The sequence below is a fragment of the Myotis yumanensis genome, unplaced genomic scaffold (genome assembly GCF_028538775.1).
Source record: "Myotis yumanensis isolate MYYU_CA2020_CCGP unplaced genomic scaffold, mMyoYum1.0.hap1 SCAF_13, whole genome shotgun sequence".
Lineage (NCBI taxonomy): Eukaryota > Metazoa > Chordata > Mammalia > Chiroptera > Vespertilionidae > Myotis > Myotis yumanensis.
The window spans coordinates 56,528,298-56,542,439 of record NW_027223764.1 but is presented as its reverse complement, the minus strand read 5'-3'; the positions used below and the strand labels follow the sequence as shown (position 1 = coordinate 56,542,439).

Below are 14,142 nucleotides of genomic sequence, written 5' to 3'. Positions count from 1 at the left end.
TTCACCAGGCATGGAGCACTGCTCCCTGAGAGACAGCTGCATGGCCAGCCCTGGGCAAGGCACTGGATGGAGTAGCGACTAATAAACAAAAACCCGCCTGCCAGGAGCTTCATCCTACCTGGGAGATGATCACTAGATACATAAGAAAAGTACAAAACACTAGTGAGTCAGGCGCTGCTCTGGGAGAAAGAAAAGAAAAGCAGGAAGAGGCAAGAAGGTATAAGGGGGAATGTGTGATGGGACAGGGGCCAGGACGGCTTCCCCAACGAGGTGGCCCCTGGGAGCTGAGGCAAGCGTGGGAGTAGCATGTGGGTGTTAGAGAGCAAATGCCAGCGCCAGGGTGAGCGAGGGCGGGTTCTGAGCAGCTGCAGGGCCACTTGCTGGGGGCAGTGATGGTGAAAACAGGGGAGGGTCAGAGCAGAAATGAGGGGAGGAGCATGGGGAGCCCCAGGATCTTTGGGGTGCAGACATGGGGAGGGGATGGCAGCTTCTGAAAAATAGCAGCAGAAGGTGCCAGTCTGGCCCAGCCCGGTGATCCCGGCCCAATGCCGCCACGTCCTGCTCAGCCCCGGGAGGCAGGCGCTGCCCCTGCCACAGCTCACACTGACCCACTCTTGGCTGTTCTCCCGGTCCCGGTGGCCCTGGCCTCTCATACGTGCAGGAGTGGTCCCTGGAGTCTGGGGTAGTGCTGTGGACATGGACCAAACTGGGAGGCCCACACCACACCCCCATTCTCCATCTGGCTGAGGCCAGGCCCCGGCAGGGACCCCCTCTTCCTCCGCCCAGAACAGCGCATCCTCCGCGGGGAGAAATGCCAGCCGCCTGCCGCCAGCCTCCAGGCCGAGCCCAGGGCCGTGCAGGGATCACTGTGAAAAATAACACAGATGGTGCGCCTCGCCATTTCCTGTACAACACATAATTAGGTTAGATAAGAAACTAGCTGTGTCTAAGTGCTGTAAATGTCTATATTAAGCTATTCTGAAAGTGCCGAGCACTTTGACATTTGAGAGTTCAGAGTAATTGAGGTATTGAAATAAAATCGCTTCTGTTATTTAAAAGGTCATTACCGTCTTCAGCTAGATGTATGAGGACTATTTTCCACTCTGCTGAGCCGCTCTCCCGGCGCAATTAGCACCGCTTGAGCAGAGGCCTCCCACTCCCACCGCAGCCCCGCCAGCGCCCTGCAGCCATCAGGGCGCATGGAGCAAAGGGAAGCCTCTGTCACTCAGTCACCGCCACCCGGGGGAGCGGCCACCGTAGACTCAGCACCTTCCGTCCACCTGTCCTGGCACCGCACCTTTCCGTGCAAGTTTGTCTCATTCTCACAAAAGGTCTTCAAGGACATCATGGATGCAGCGGCTTGCAGACTGACAACTGGGGCCGCCTGGAGAGCCCGGCAGGGGCATGGAGGGCTGGCTGGGAGGTCGCCGCATTGCGCAAGGTCACTGAGCAATCCCGATAAACTGGCACACTCGGGAGTTGGGAGCCCTTCACTCCATGGGGTTCCCTTTACTGTATGGGGTTCCCTTTACTGCATGGGCTTCCCTTTACTCCTTGGGGTTCCCTTTACTCCATGGAGTTCCCTTTACTCTATGGGGTTCCCTTTACTCCATGGGGTTCCCTTTACTCTATGGGGTTCCCTTTACTCCATGGAGTTCCCTTTACTCTATGGGGTTCCCTTTACTCTATGGGGTTCCCTTTACTACATAGGGTTTCCTTTACTCTGTGGGGTTCCCTTTACTCTGTGGGGTTCCCTTTACTCTATGGGGTTCCTTTCACTCTATGGGCTTCCCTTTACTCTATGGGGTTCCCTTTACTACATAGGGTTTCCTTTACTCTGTGGGGTTCCCTTTACTCCATGGGGTTCCCTTTACTCTATGGGGTTCCCTTTACTCCATAGGGTTCCTTTTACTCTATGGGGTTCCCTTTACTCCATAGGGTTCCTTTTACTCCATGGGATTCCCTTTACTCTATGGGGTTCCTTTTACTCCATGGGCTTCCCTTTACTCTATTGGCTTTCCTTCACTCCATGGGGTCCCTTTACTCTATGGGGTTCCCTTCACTCCATGGGGTTCCCTTCACTCTATGGGCTTCCCTTTACTCTATGGGGTTCCCTTTACTCCATGGGCTTCCCTTTACTCCATGGGGTTCCCTTTACTCTATGGGGTTCCCTTTACTCCATGGGGTTCCCTTTACTCCATGGTGTTTCCTTTACTCCATGGGGTCCCTTTACTCTATGGGGTTCCCTTTACTCCATGGTGTTTCCTTTACTCCATGGGCTTCCCTTTACTCTATTGGCTTCTTTAAGCCTTACAAACGTCTCAAGAAAAACATTTCTATTTCATAAATGAGAAAACCAGAAATTGAAGAGGTTAAGTAGTTGGGAACAGCAAGAAAGTGGCTGGGGAATGCTTTAAGACTCACACAAATGAAGGGCATCACCCCGTGCCTCACTCTAGGAGCTCAGCAGCTCTGGCCTCTCCCCGCCTGTCCTGACCCTCCCCAGCCCATCCATCCTCACGCTCTTAGGGTTCCTCTTAAAGAGCAGACACAGAGCCCCAGCTGAGCTGTTCTAATGGGTAAGTTTAGACCATCGGTCCCTGGGATGGAGACTCTGCTGGACGAGGCCTGGCCAGAGGCCGGCGGGTGCTGGTCACCCTCACGCCTGTGAGCCTGTCCATTCTCATCAGTCCCAGTGGTCCTGTGAGGACAGAAATCAGGCACGGATCTCAAATGGTGCTCAGCAAACATGGCTCCCCACACCAAATCGTGCAACTGTTCTCAGTTCTCTTTCAAGACACTTCCCCTCTCCCCAAACTGCGGAGTTAAATAAGTAGAATGTCCTTAACTGCAACTTCGATACCTAGTTTAGTGCTAAATTATATCCTGTGCTCATTCATTTAATGATCACAACTTATAAAAGTCCCTCATGGAGATCCTGACTTCTAAGGGCATCTTCCCCCAGCAGACGGGCCGCGTTCGGGGAGGGGAAGCGGCAATCGGCAGCAACACGCATTAACTGAGTCCTCTGTGTGTGGCCCGCGCTGGCCAATGACAAGAAAACTCTGCAAACGCATCTGGTGATCAGATATTTGTATAACACATTCAAAGCAGCACTGGCACAAGGTCAGAAAAACCCAGTGCCCATGGGCAGATGCCTGGATAAGCAAAGCCGGGATCCCATCAGCACGGTATTACTCAGCCTCAAAAGGAAGGTGGTCCTGACATCAGCCACAGCACTGGTGGACCTTGGGGACATGACGCTGAGTGAGATAAGCTGGCCACCAAGGGACAAACACCATAGATCCCACTCACAGGATGTACCTAGAGAAGTCAAATTCAGAGGCACAAAAAGTAAAACGGTGGTTTCTAGGGGGTTGGGGGATGGGCTGGGGGCTAGTGTGTAGCGAGCAGCTTCAGTTCAGGAAGATGGAAAAGTTGGGGAGGTGGTGCTGACAGGTGCACAGCACTGTGCCTGAGTCTCATGTCACTGACCCGTAGGCGGGAAAATGGTTAAGATGGCACACTTATGTCATGTATATTGTGCCACAATTTGACAAAATTAAATATAAAAGCAAATAAACATGCATTCCAGTGGGGATACTGCAGATGGCACACGATAGCTCAGATGATGGGGTACAGAGCAGTGCATTTTATGTTTGTCCGTTGGGCTCTTCTGTCGCTAGAAGTTCCATTTCTCTCTGCTGCAAGATGCCATTTTGTGAGCAGCAGAATCCACTGAGCTACTCAGAGGAGCACTGAGCCAGGCTGAGCGTAGAGGCGCAGGCAGGTTCGTGCATCTCTGGGGTGGAAGGCAACTGACACAGACCGGACACATGAGAGGGATGGGAGGGCTGGGGTTCAGGGAGGCGGTGGAGACACCCTGGTTTTGTTAAGTAGCCGGGAAGGACTGGAGTGGGTGGAGATTAGACCAACCCCGAGGGAGCACTGAAAAAATGTGTTGCATTTGAGAGAGAAAATAATACACCAGGGACACCCTTTGTAAAGTGCAAGCAACTTACTCGCAGAAGCTACTCTCACTACCTTATGCCAGAGCTGGGAGTTCACCTGGGAAATGAAATATTTTCTCAGCCCCCACACCTTGGCCTGGACCCATCCAGGCGCTGAGCCCGGGGCTCTTCCTAGGAGACTGAGGCTTGTCCCGCACACCTGAGCCCTCACTGCGGTCCTGACTACGGTGGCTGGCGAGTTCTGAGATGTGAGCCAGGCCTAGGCCGGCTCCGGTGCAGCGTCCAGGGCCACTCCTCCTCGTCCCGCTAAGAGGAGCCTCTGCAGGCCCGCGAAGGGGTGGGCACCTGATTCCTGTCAGCCGGACCACGGCAAGAGGGTGCTGCCAGCACTGTGGCCTTGCCACGGCCAGGGACGCTATTCCAGGCTGGTGGCTGGTGGGGCTGGCGGGGCGGCTAACAGGATGATGCCAGCAGTGCCTTTTGCTGAGTGTGGCAGCTTGGAGAGTGCAGGTTGGGGCAGAGGCCTTGGAGGCCTCCAGGGAGAAACAGAATCTGTAGGAAAAAATCCCCTCCACGTGGGTTGTGGGTTTCTTTAGTTTTCAAAGCACCTTCCCAGCCCTTGTCCGCTTTCATTCTCTTTCTAAATACTGAGGAGCGGGTGGGCGCCAGGCTCTGCGACAGGCTGTAGGAGCAGCGGGTGACAAGGCAGACAGGGCCTGCCCTCATGGAACTCAGTGTCCCCAGGAGGAAAAGCTGCCCTTTAGTTGCCGCGCTCCCCAAGCGCTGCCTGCAGGCGGTGTGAGAGGACGGCAGGGCCTGCAGGGCTCGGGGAAGGCTGTGCGCCAGGCCTGCCTGCCCGTGCTCACAGGGCCAAGCAAACCCAGCAGATGGTTCATCGCCAGAGACGCTGAGCACCAGCTCAGGGCAGAGCCAGCCTGGGACTGGGCTCCTGGGCTCCTGGGCTGGTGGGCGGCTCCTCCCTCGGGCCGCCCCCTCTGGGAACCCTCACAGGCCTGCCCCTCCCCTGCGGTCTTCCAAGGCTGGTGTCGGGGCTGAGGGCAGGAGCTCACCGTCTCCCTCCAGGCCCCAGGCGGACCTGCTCCACGTGAAGGTGGCTGGGTCTCGGCCCGGCCGAGCTGCACATGAGGGCTGCAGGCCAGAGCCCAAAGGGCTTCTCACAGACACACAGCAACGACGAGGCAGGCCAGGGTTTGGGTCAGATGTTCTGACTAAATGCTATTGCTCATGTCACTGAGCAAGAAGAGCCAGAACAGCAGCAAATAAACCGAACTGAGAGCGATGATGCCATACTCTGACCCCGAGCCTGGCATCTGAGCCAGAGAGAAGGCTCCGTGTGCTTGCTCGGTTCATAGCCCACGTTTGGCACATGCGCAAATCATCACTTTGCTCGCAAATGGAATAAAGGGACAGAGAGTATGTGAGAAGAGAAAGAATGAGCTTGGGTTAGGAGAATGTGTGGGAATGTGGAGGAGAGGCAGAAGGGACTGGCTGGGAGGAGAAGGGCAGAGGGTCCCGGTGAAGAAAGATGGGTGGAAGCAAGAGAGGTCCTCAAGTCCTCAGGGACGGCCACCGGGCTGTCAGCCACGACAAGCAGAGCTGCTGTCCAGTGCTGGCCGGAGAGAGAAGGAAGTGGGAGAGGCCTGAGGAGGGCACCATGACTGTGTCACCACCTGCTAACTCAGGAAGACCCCACCCGGCGATGCCCTAGCGACGACCATTCTCGCTGGTCAGAGGTCGTCAGGCCTGACAGGAGGTGTAAATCAGCAGGTCCCCTCTCCATGCCCCTCTTTATTACCTGGAATACACCACATGGACAGAGACTTGCACAAATTCCCAACCTGTCCAGGTCAAGAGGGCAAAGCAAAGCCAGAAGTAACCAGGCCACCAGACTCCCCACCGCAGGGCTGGGAGTGAGGAGAATCCCAGGATTTTAGGAACCTGCAGGGAAAAGATTGGCCTCTGCAGTGTATTGTTCTCCTGCCACCCCCTCGGCTTACCAGGTCACCCTTCCCACAGCAACTCTTCTCCCTTCCCACAGCCTGTGTCCTCACGGCACACTGGAGGGGTCCCTGGGGAGATGCGGGGAGGAGCGGCTTCCCTCTGAGAGTCTGCTGTTACAGGGCCTATGGCCATCTCACTTCGGGGTGGCCTCTGTCCTCCGCCTGCAGGCCCCAGGGGAGGCTGAGAGGGCCCAGCACCCTGGTCTCTGGAGGCGCACCTCCCTCCAGGCCGTCTGCATGCAGAGGGAGTGAGAGCCAGGGAGGCCTGACCTCTGCCTCCTGGCACGCCCTGACCCTCCAGCAGGGCTGCTCAGATAGACAGACGCTCCAAACTCTCTGGCCTGGCCCTTCCCCCTCTGGTTCCCAGGCACTTCGGGGTTATTCCTTTCGGTTCTTGTAGATCACAATAGGAAGTAGGACGGGCCATGAGATGGGCTGGGTGCATCCACAGGGCACTCCAAACTGAGGGACCCTGAGGACCAGAAACTCTGAGGGTGGAGTCAGAGCGCAGGCCTGCAAGAGGCGGGTTGACGCAGCTGGGGAGCAGAGTGGAAACTGGGGGCTCCAGGAGCTGAGTGGGGAGGGCACGCGGTGTGGGGCACCTGGTGTGGGAGGCGTGGAGGCCGGAGGCTGCACGCTGAGAGCCGGTTCCAGCTGGGCTCTGCCACTGACTGACCACCTCGCATGGGAGAAAGGTCCCTTCCTAGCTCCTCACTTTCCCCAGTGGCAAAGTCACAAGCTTCATCATGATGTCGCTGGGCCCTTGCAATGGGACCTGCCAGGGCCTCTGAGCTCCACGCTTGGGCAGCTGCGGGAGCCTCAGACCCGCACACACGTGCTCGGCATAGCAGTGCCTGTGTTTGCAGCCTGAGGTTCCATCACTCATAAATAGGCAGCAATGCGCCCAACTGCCCGGCAGCGAGGAAACTAATAAAGGCGACCAGGAGGCGGGTCCTGGAGCAGCAGCCACGGCCCCACGCAGACCCGCTGCTAATGAGTTTTCCTCGTGAGCTGATGGAGGACACTTGCAATAAAGTTTAATGTGGAAGAACAAGGTGCATTTAACCAAGGCTGTAAACATCTCTAATTCTATTTAAAGCTATAGGGTGCAGTACATTAACATTTAACAATCAGACACCAAATTGGTGCGAAGCTAATCGAGCTGTGTTTATTAGAATGCAGGCAGCGAGGCATCTTTTATCAATGACACCAGAAGGAGAGGCCGCTGGCGGCCACCGCAGGCTGCTGCGTGGTGAGGCGGCTCCTCGGGGCCAGCGCCACGGAAAGACGCCCGCTGCGCTGAAGAAAGTGCACCGAGCCGAACAGTGGCAGCTCAGCGCCAAAGGCTGCCAGCCTTGGGCACGTTGGGGTTTATTTTCCCAGCAAAACAAACTGGTTTTGAAAACGTGAAATGTGTAATTAATTCAGAATGAGCAGAGGCTCACCCTCAACTCTACTGGACGTCTGCAGAGCGCACACTGACAGCGTGTCCTCCTCAGAGAAACTCCCAGATGCCTCTCCAGCCCCCGGCCCCTCCCATGCTCGGCCCCTCCCTCCTTCCGGACCTGCCAGTGGGGGCTCCCCACCATTTAGACCTCCCCCGGGGATTCCAGATCCACATTTCCCAACAGCTTACCTCCTTGCCACCCAACATGTGGCCCGGGGCCTGAAGCATGGCCATCCCTGGGAGCTTGTTAGAAGCACAGGCTGCCAGGCCCAGACTTCCTGGACCAAAACCCACTCTAAGGAGATCCAGGGGGTCATGCCACGCTAACCCAGGAGCATTAGGCACCTGGCCCCAGGGCTCCCCACCGCAGCTGAGGCTCCCTGGTCACCCTGAAGCCAGAGCCTCCTCCACACCATGAATCTCTTCTGTTTTCCATTTCAGGGAGCAGCTTGTGTCTAGTGGATGGGGTGGGGTGTGCGGCGGGGAGGGGTAGTATCCCCACCATGTGGTTGCTTCACCTTATAATAGGCCTCAAAAGTCTGACGCTGGTCTCCGGGTCGGGACCCTGGGAAGGCATGCTCCATGTGGGAGCCAGCCTAGAGGCCCCTCCGACCCTCGTGTGAGTCTCCCCGTGCCCTTTCCCTGCTGCCGCCCCTGCTCTCAGTGCTGCCCCAGCCTGCAGTGTCCCTTCCCAGCCTGGGGCCTCCCTTAGGAGAGCTCAAGTCCCAGGCCGGAGTCCTCTCCCCTTGTTGGGCAGGTGCCTTCAGGGCCCAGAGAGGCCCCTCAGAAAGCGCAGTGTAGCTGGCGCTCCAGGCTGCAAGCTCAGTTCTTGCAGGTGACATAGTGGTTCCTTGGGTGACAGTCGGTGCGATTCCTCGCTTCCCGTGCTGGGAAGCTGCTGGGACACACACTGTATTGGACAGAATTCTCTGCTGCCAGCTGACTAGCTGGAATAAAACCAGGGATTGGAGAATAGGAAAATGGGGGCCTTTATTGGTGCAAGAGAAGATCTGCAGGGAGGAGAAGAGTCTGGGGCTCGGAGGCTGAGAGCCGGATCTAGTGTCCAGGACCTCTCCCTGCTTCTCTCTCAGCGTCTCCTTCATTCTCCCAGGCTTCTCGCTTGGTAGGACATTGCTGTGGGCTGATATGATGTGTGACATCCCAGCTTAGCTGCCCACGGTGGGAGGCAGCTTCTCTCTCCCAAGGACCGGCTAGCCAGGCTGCCTCCGGCATGCTCTGGACCGATCGTGGCCCAGCTTAGGTTGTAGACGTGCATATCGGGGCTGGTGGTGAACAAGGCCATGGACAGCCCCAAAGAGCATCAGCTGTGCTTGTATCACAGTGAGCATTGGGGCTGTGGGTGTGTGGTATGACCCAGATGCCTGCGCACTGAAAAGACAGTGTCCCGTGTCGCTGTCATTCCAACAAGTGCCAGGAGTGCATAGGTCTGGCTGTCGCTTACCCTGTGAGCTAGGAGTCATGAAGCTTTAAGGAAGCAGTGATCCTAAAGAAACCCCAACGCTTTCCCACCACAGCTGCTTTAGTTCAGGCTTGGGGATGCCTCTTCTCACCTCCTTACTTCCCGCGATGACTCCTGGCCATGCATGGCCCAGGCCAAAACTCCCCACCGAGCCTGAGCGTACCCACTCTGCCTGCAAGAACCAGAGTTCTGAGCAATAGGCTCTTATTTGTTCTAACTTCGCTGAAACGTGCAAGCAACTGTGCATGTTGCACACTTCTTAAGCACAGTTGTTCCCATAGATGCCTTACAGTGAAAACAAGTCCAAGAACTCTCCCTAATTTCCATTTGCATGACGTTTCTTCTTGTGTGTCCTAGGAAATGTCCGTGCATGTTTGGTGGCATATTTGGTAGTGAATGAATGGGTAGACCCACTTTGTAAGTTTCCTGTGACAGTAACGTCAAGATCTTTCCCCCCAAAGGAGCACATCATGCATTGCTCCCCGTCAGACAGAGCGTGCATGGAGTCTGGAGGTCAGAGCAGGACAGACTCTGGTGGACGTGGCTCCCCCACTCCCTCGGGAAGCACAGTCAGTAGGGGCTGTGGTCCCGCAGCTTCCTCTGTCCTCCTCCAGCAGGTCCCCTCGCACACCTTACTGTGCATTTGTGAGGCTGTGATGAGATTTGGAGAAAGAGCTTGAATTTAATATATCCCAATGACTTGTTAGACCAACTTGCAGCTACCAGCTCTGAAAAGCTGCTCTTCTCAGGGGAATGAATTCATTTCCATGTGTGACGGCCCTAAGCTCCCCGGGATTTGAGGGGTTGCTTTGGGGTGATTTAAGTTCAATCCAGTCCTAAAGGGGCCTGGGTCTTCCTCCCCCATTGTCGCTCCCACCATCTACTCTCTACATGCCCCCCTCTCCACTACACCTGGCACCCTAGGGCCCACTGACCCATGTGGCTCTTTGTGCAAATTAGGGAATCCCTTATTTCCTCAAAACATCAAGTCCCCACGTCCTGCTGCTTCTCTGCTGTAGAACATACTGCCTGTGATAACATGATGTGAGCGCTGTCTAACCGCATACCCTCCTCCTTAGACACGCTCTGCGATGTTCCAGTGCATCCTTCCAAATGGTCTTTCTTCCTCAAAAGCTGTGCAGTGTATTCCCCACCTGTGAAACCTGGCAGAGTGGGAGGGGCTGAGATGCAGGTGTAGCCAGAGTAGCTTCCTCTTTGCAGAGTCAGGTTATTTTTGCTTCTGGAAAATCATTACCTGCTCTCAATTTGGATGCTTTCCAAGAAAGCACATGAGGGCTCGATTCTACTGGACATCTGCAGAGCCCTCACGGCCAGTGTGTCCTCCTCAGAGGAACTCCCAGACGCCTTTGGCCACACGTGGGCTCAGACCCAGAGGGACACACAAGCTAGCATGGGTCTTTGGGAGTGTTGCTGCAGAGCTAAGTTCATGGGCAAATATTTACGTTTTCAAGTTACTGCAATGAGAGCCTTTGATGGTAATTCCATTTCGAAAAATGCACACTGGCTTTAGCATGAATGTTAGCAGTGTATTTGTGTAGCGATTTATTGTGTCTAGAATCTCACAATATCACTAACCCATTTCAAGAATTCTATGATAGGGTAAGTCACCTTTATATAAACACTAGTGGCCCAGTGCACGAAATTCGTGCACAGGGGAGGGGGTGTTCCTCAGCCCGGCCTGCACCCTCTCCAATCTGGGACCCCTCTAAGGATGTCCTACTGCTGGTTTACAGGGATCAGGCCTAAACGGGCAGTCGGACATCACTCTTGCAATCCGGGACTGCTGGCTCCTAACCGCTCACCTGCCTGCCTGATTGCCCCTAACCACTCTGCCTGTCAGCCTGCTCGCCCCCAACTGCCCCCCCTGCTGGTCTGCTTACCCCCAACGGCCCTGCCCCCCACCAGCCTAATCACCCACAACTGCCCTCCCCTCTTGGCCTCTAACTGCCTCTACCTTGGCCCCGCCACCATGGCTTTGTCCAGAAGGTCTCCTGGAAGGTCTCCCAGTCTAATTAGCATATTACCTTTTTATTAGTATAGATAGAGGCCTGGTGCACGGGTGGAGGCCAGCTCGTTTGCCCTGAAGGGTGTCCCAGATCAGGGTGGGGGTCCCCTTGGAGCGTGGGGCGGCTTGGGCGAGTGGCCTGTGGTGGTTTTCAGGCTGGCCACGCCCTCCCCAGCAGGGACCCTCACCCAATGGGGGTGTGGCCAGCCAGGGTGAGGGGCTGAGGGCTGTTTTCAAGCTGGCCACACCCCCTTCAGGGTGGGGGTCCCTGCTGGGGTGTCTGGCCAGTCTGGGTGAGGGGCTGAGGACCATGTTCAGTCTGGCCACACCCCCTTCAGGATGGGGGGTCCTGCTGGGGTGCCTGGCCAGCCATGGTGAGGAGTTGATGGCTGTTTTTAGGCTGGCCAAGCCCCCCAGCAGGGACCCTCACCCCATGAAGGTGTGGTCAGCCTGGGTGAGGGGCTGAGGGCCATTTTCAGGCTGGCCACACCCCCTTCGGGGTGGGGGTCCCCGCAGGGGGTGTGTGCCAGCCTGGGTGAGGGGCTGAGGACTGTTTGCCAGCTGGCCAAAGCCCTGGGCTACCCAGACTCCCAGCCCCTCCTTGAGCAGAGGCCACAGCAGCTGGAAGCAGGTATCTGGGATTTATTTATCTTCTATAATTGAAACTTTGTAGCCTTGAGCAGAGCCCACAGCCAGCCAGGGCAGATGGGAAGCTTGGCTTCCTCCATCACCGGGAGCAACCCAAGCCTCCTCCTGTTCGCTTCAGCTCCATGGCCGCCACCATCTTGGTTGGGTTTATTTGCATACTCACTCCTGATTGGCTTGTGGGCATGGCTTGTGGGTAGGGCTTGTGGGTGTAGCGGAGGTATGGTCAATTTGCATGTTTCTCTTTTATTAGATAACATGAGTCTGAGACGATTAGAGGATAAGACACTTGACCAAGTGAAATTCACGTGGTTGCACAAGGGGCACCGCTCACACTCAAGACTGTGTTTAAAGTATGTAATTTATCACATGTACATGGTCCATACGTAACCAAACAATGTCTGTCATGGGCAATAGTAACCCAGACCGCACTCACGTGGAAAGCAGTGTCCTTAACCACATGGTTGGCAGGATGGTCCTTGTGAGAACGAGTCGTCTTCAGTGAGGCCCTGGGAAACTACGCCACACGATCCTGCCAGACCCCCACCCAAACCCACCAGGAAGTGCACGCAGGCTCAGGAGGGCAAGGCCCTTTGCACAGCAGGGTCCTTAGGACCACCTTCCCAGGGCGTGCACTTCCCACGCTCCCTAGACACCTGAGCACTGTCTAGCCACATGCCCTCCGCCCTGGACTTGCTCTGCGAAGCTCCACCTTGAGGGCCCGGCAACACTGCGCTCCAGGGAGTAGACATCCAGTCGGAGTGGTGGCCTCGGCCCAGATCCCGGAGGCCGCTTCCTCGGTGTCAGGATGGCAGCCCCTGCTCCTCTGGAAAAGGGTAAGGCCTTCTTGGAGGATGCCTGTTTCTGTGCGGGGCTGGTCCATGCTGCCGCAGGGATGGGCCCGTAGCAGGGCTCTGCTTGTCTGTGGTGGGGGCTTCAGAGACAGTTTGTTGTCCGTTAGACCTCAGACTTCCCCACCACATGCCTGTCTCCCCTTAAATCGCAGGGTCAGGGTCTGTTTACAAGGGCGCCTGTGGAGTATCTGGGGGCAATAAGCTGTTTGCTCTGCTCTGGGGGCCCTGGCAAAGCTGTCTGATCTTCTGAAAAGCAATCAGTCCGTACCTACCACTCACGCCTTGGCCTATAGTGGCATTCCTCTAGCTATACTATATACCACGAGCTTAATATCACAGACACAGGAAGATAAAAGATTAATATTAAGATGTAAAAATTAAAATCCAGAGGAAGAAGCTGGAACTGGGAAGGGGTTGGCTCAGCAGAGCATCTCCTTGGATACCCAGAAAACACTGTCCCAGAAGACTTGTCCACGGGCCAGGGCCCCACTCTTGAGGGGAGGAGCCCGGCACCTCTAAAGGCACCGGAACACCCTAAGAGAGGGATCCCCACCTCACAGAATGCACAAGTGAAAATGCAAAAACAAGGACTTCGCTTCCAAGGGTTCATAAATAACTGGGTGGCAGAGTTGAACAGGACCACGGAAGAGGACGGGCTACAGCGTGTTCTCCTGGAAGAGGATCTGGGCATAGACAGTGCTGGTGGGGATGCCCTTGGCCGTCCGCGGGGGCTTGGTCAGCTCCAGCTCGGCATAGGTCAGGTTCTCCTCGGCGATCCGCGGCTGAAAGACACAACACACAGCCTTGCTGTGAACACAGCGGGTTCCACGCATACTCATTCACAGGCACACGTTCTCATTGCATTCAAAGGGGAACAAGTAGCCCCAACCGGTTTGGCTCAGTGGATAGAGCGTCGGCTTGCGGAGTGAAGGGTTCCAGGTTCGATTCCGGTCAAGGGCATGTACCTTGGTTGCGGGCACATCCCCAGTAGAGGATGTGCAAGAGGCAGCTGATTGATGTTTCTCTCTCATCAATGTTTCTAACTCTCTATCCCTTTCCCTTCCTCTCTGTAAAAGATCAATAAAGTATATTTTTAAAAAAAACAAACAAACAAAGGGGAACAAGTGCACACAAATTTACAAGGACATATAGAACCTGAATAAAGTAATACACACATCTTATCGTCAGGCACAGACCACTGTGCCCTGCAGAGACACGATGATTTAATTTTAAGTCAACATAGAACACTGGCAAAAATTAATTAAACAGGAGGCCAAAGTAAACTTTAATTCTGAAAAGTAAAAATAATGTCACTAACAGTCTCTGATCCAATGGAAAAAAGACAGAAACAAAAATCTTAGAAATTAATAGCAAAACTAGAATGCTACCATCTAGAAATTCTCTGAAATGACTTGACCCATATGAAACTAAAGTTTCAGAATATCTGGGAAATAATGATAAATAAAATAATACTTGCCAGAACCTAAAAAATACAGTACTCAGTGAAAAATCAGACTTAAATATTTATATTAAGCAATATGAATTAAATGGATGAAGCATCCAACTGAAGAAGTTAGAAAAAGAACAAAATAAATTAAATAAAAGCAAAGGACCAGTAAATTAAAACCAGGCTGTGTGAATCAGAAAGCAAAAAGACAGTTGAATTAGTAGAAACATCCAAAAACTTGTGCTTTGAAA

The 14,142-nt window shown here is 54.8% G+C and overlaps 1 protein-coding gene across 1 annotated transcript in view; it reads right to left on the bottom strand.

The window, feature by feature from the left end:
* Positions 1 to 12,784: 12,784 nt before the first annotated feature.
* The window catches only part of VSTM4 (V-set and transmembrane domain containing 4), a 100,299-nt gene continuing 98,941 nt past the window's right edge, over positions 12,785 to 14,142 (bottom strand). The window contains exon 8 of the mRNA XM_070431978.1: positions 12,785 to 13,226. Within this exon, the coding sequence (XP_070288079.1) occupies positions 13,101 to 13,226 (126 nt within the window). The 3' untranslated portion in view covers positions 12,785 to 13,100. The remainder of the gene's footprint in view (positions 13,227 to 14,142) is intronic.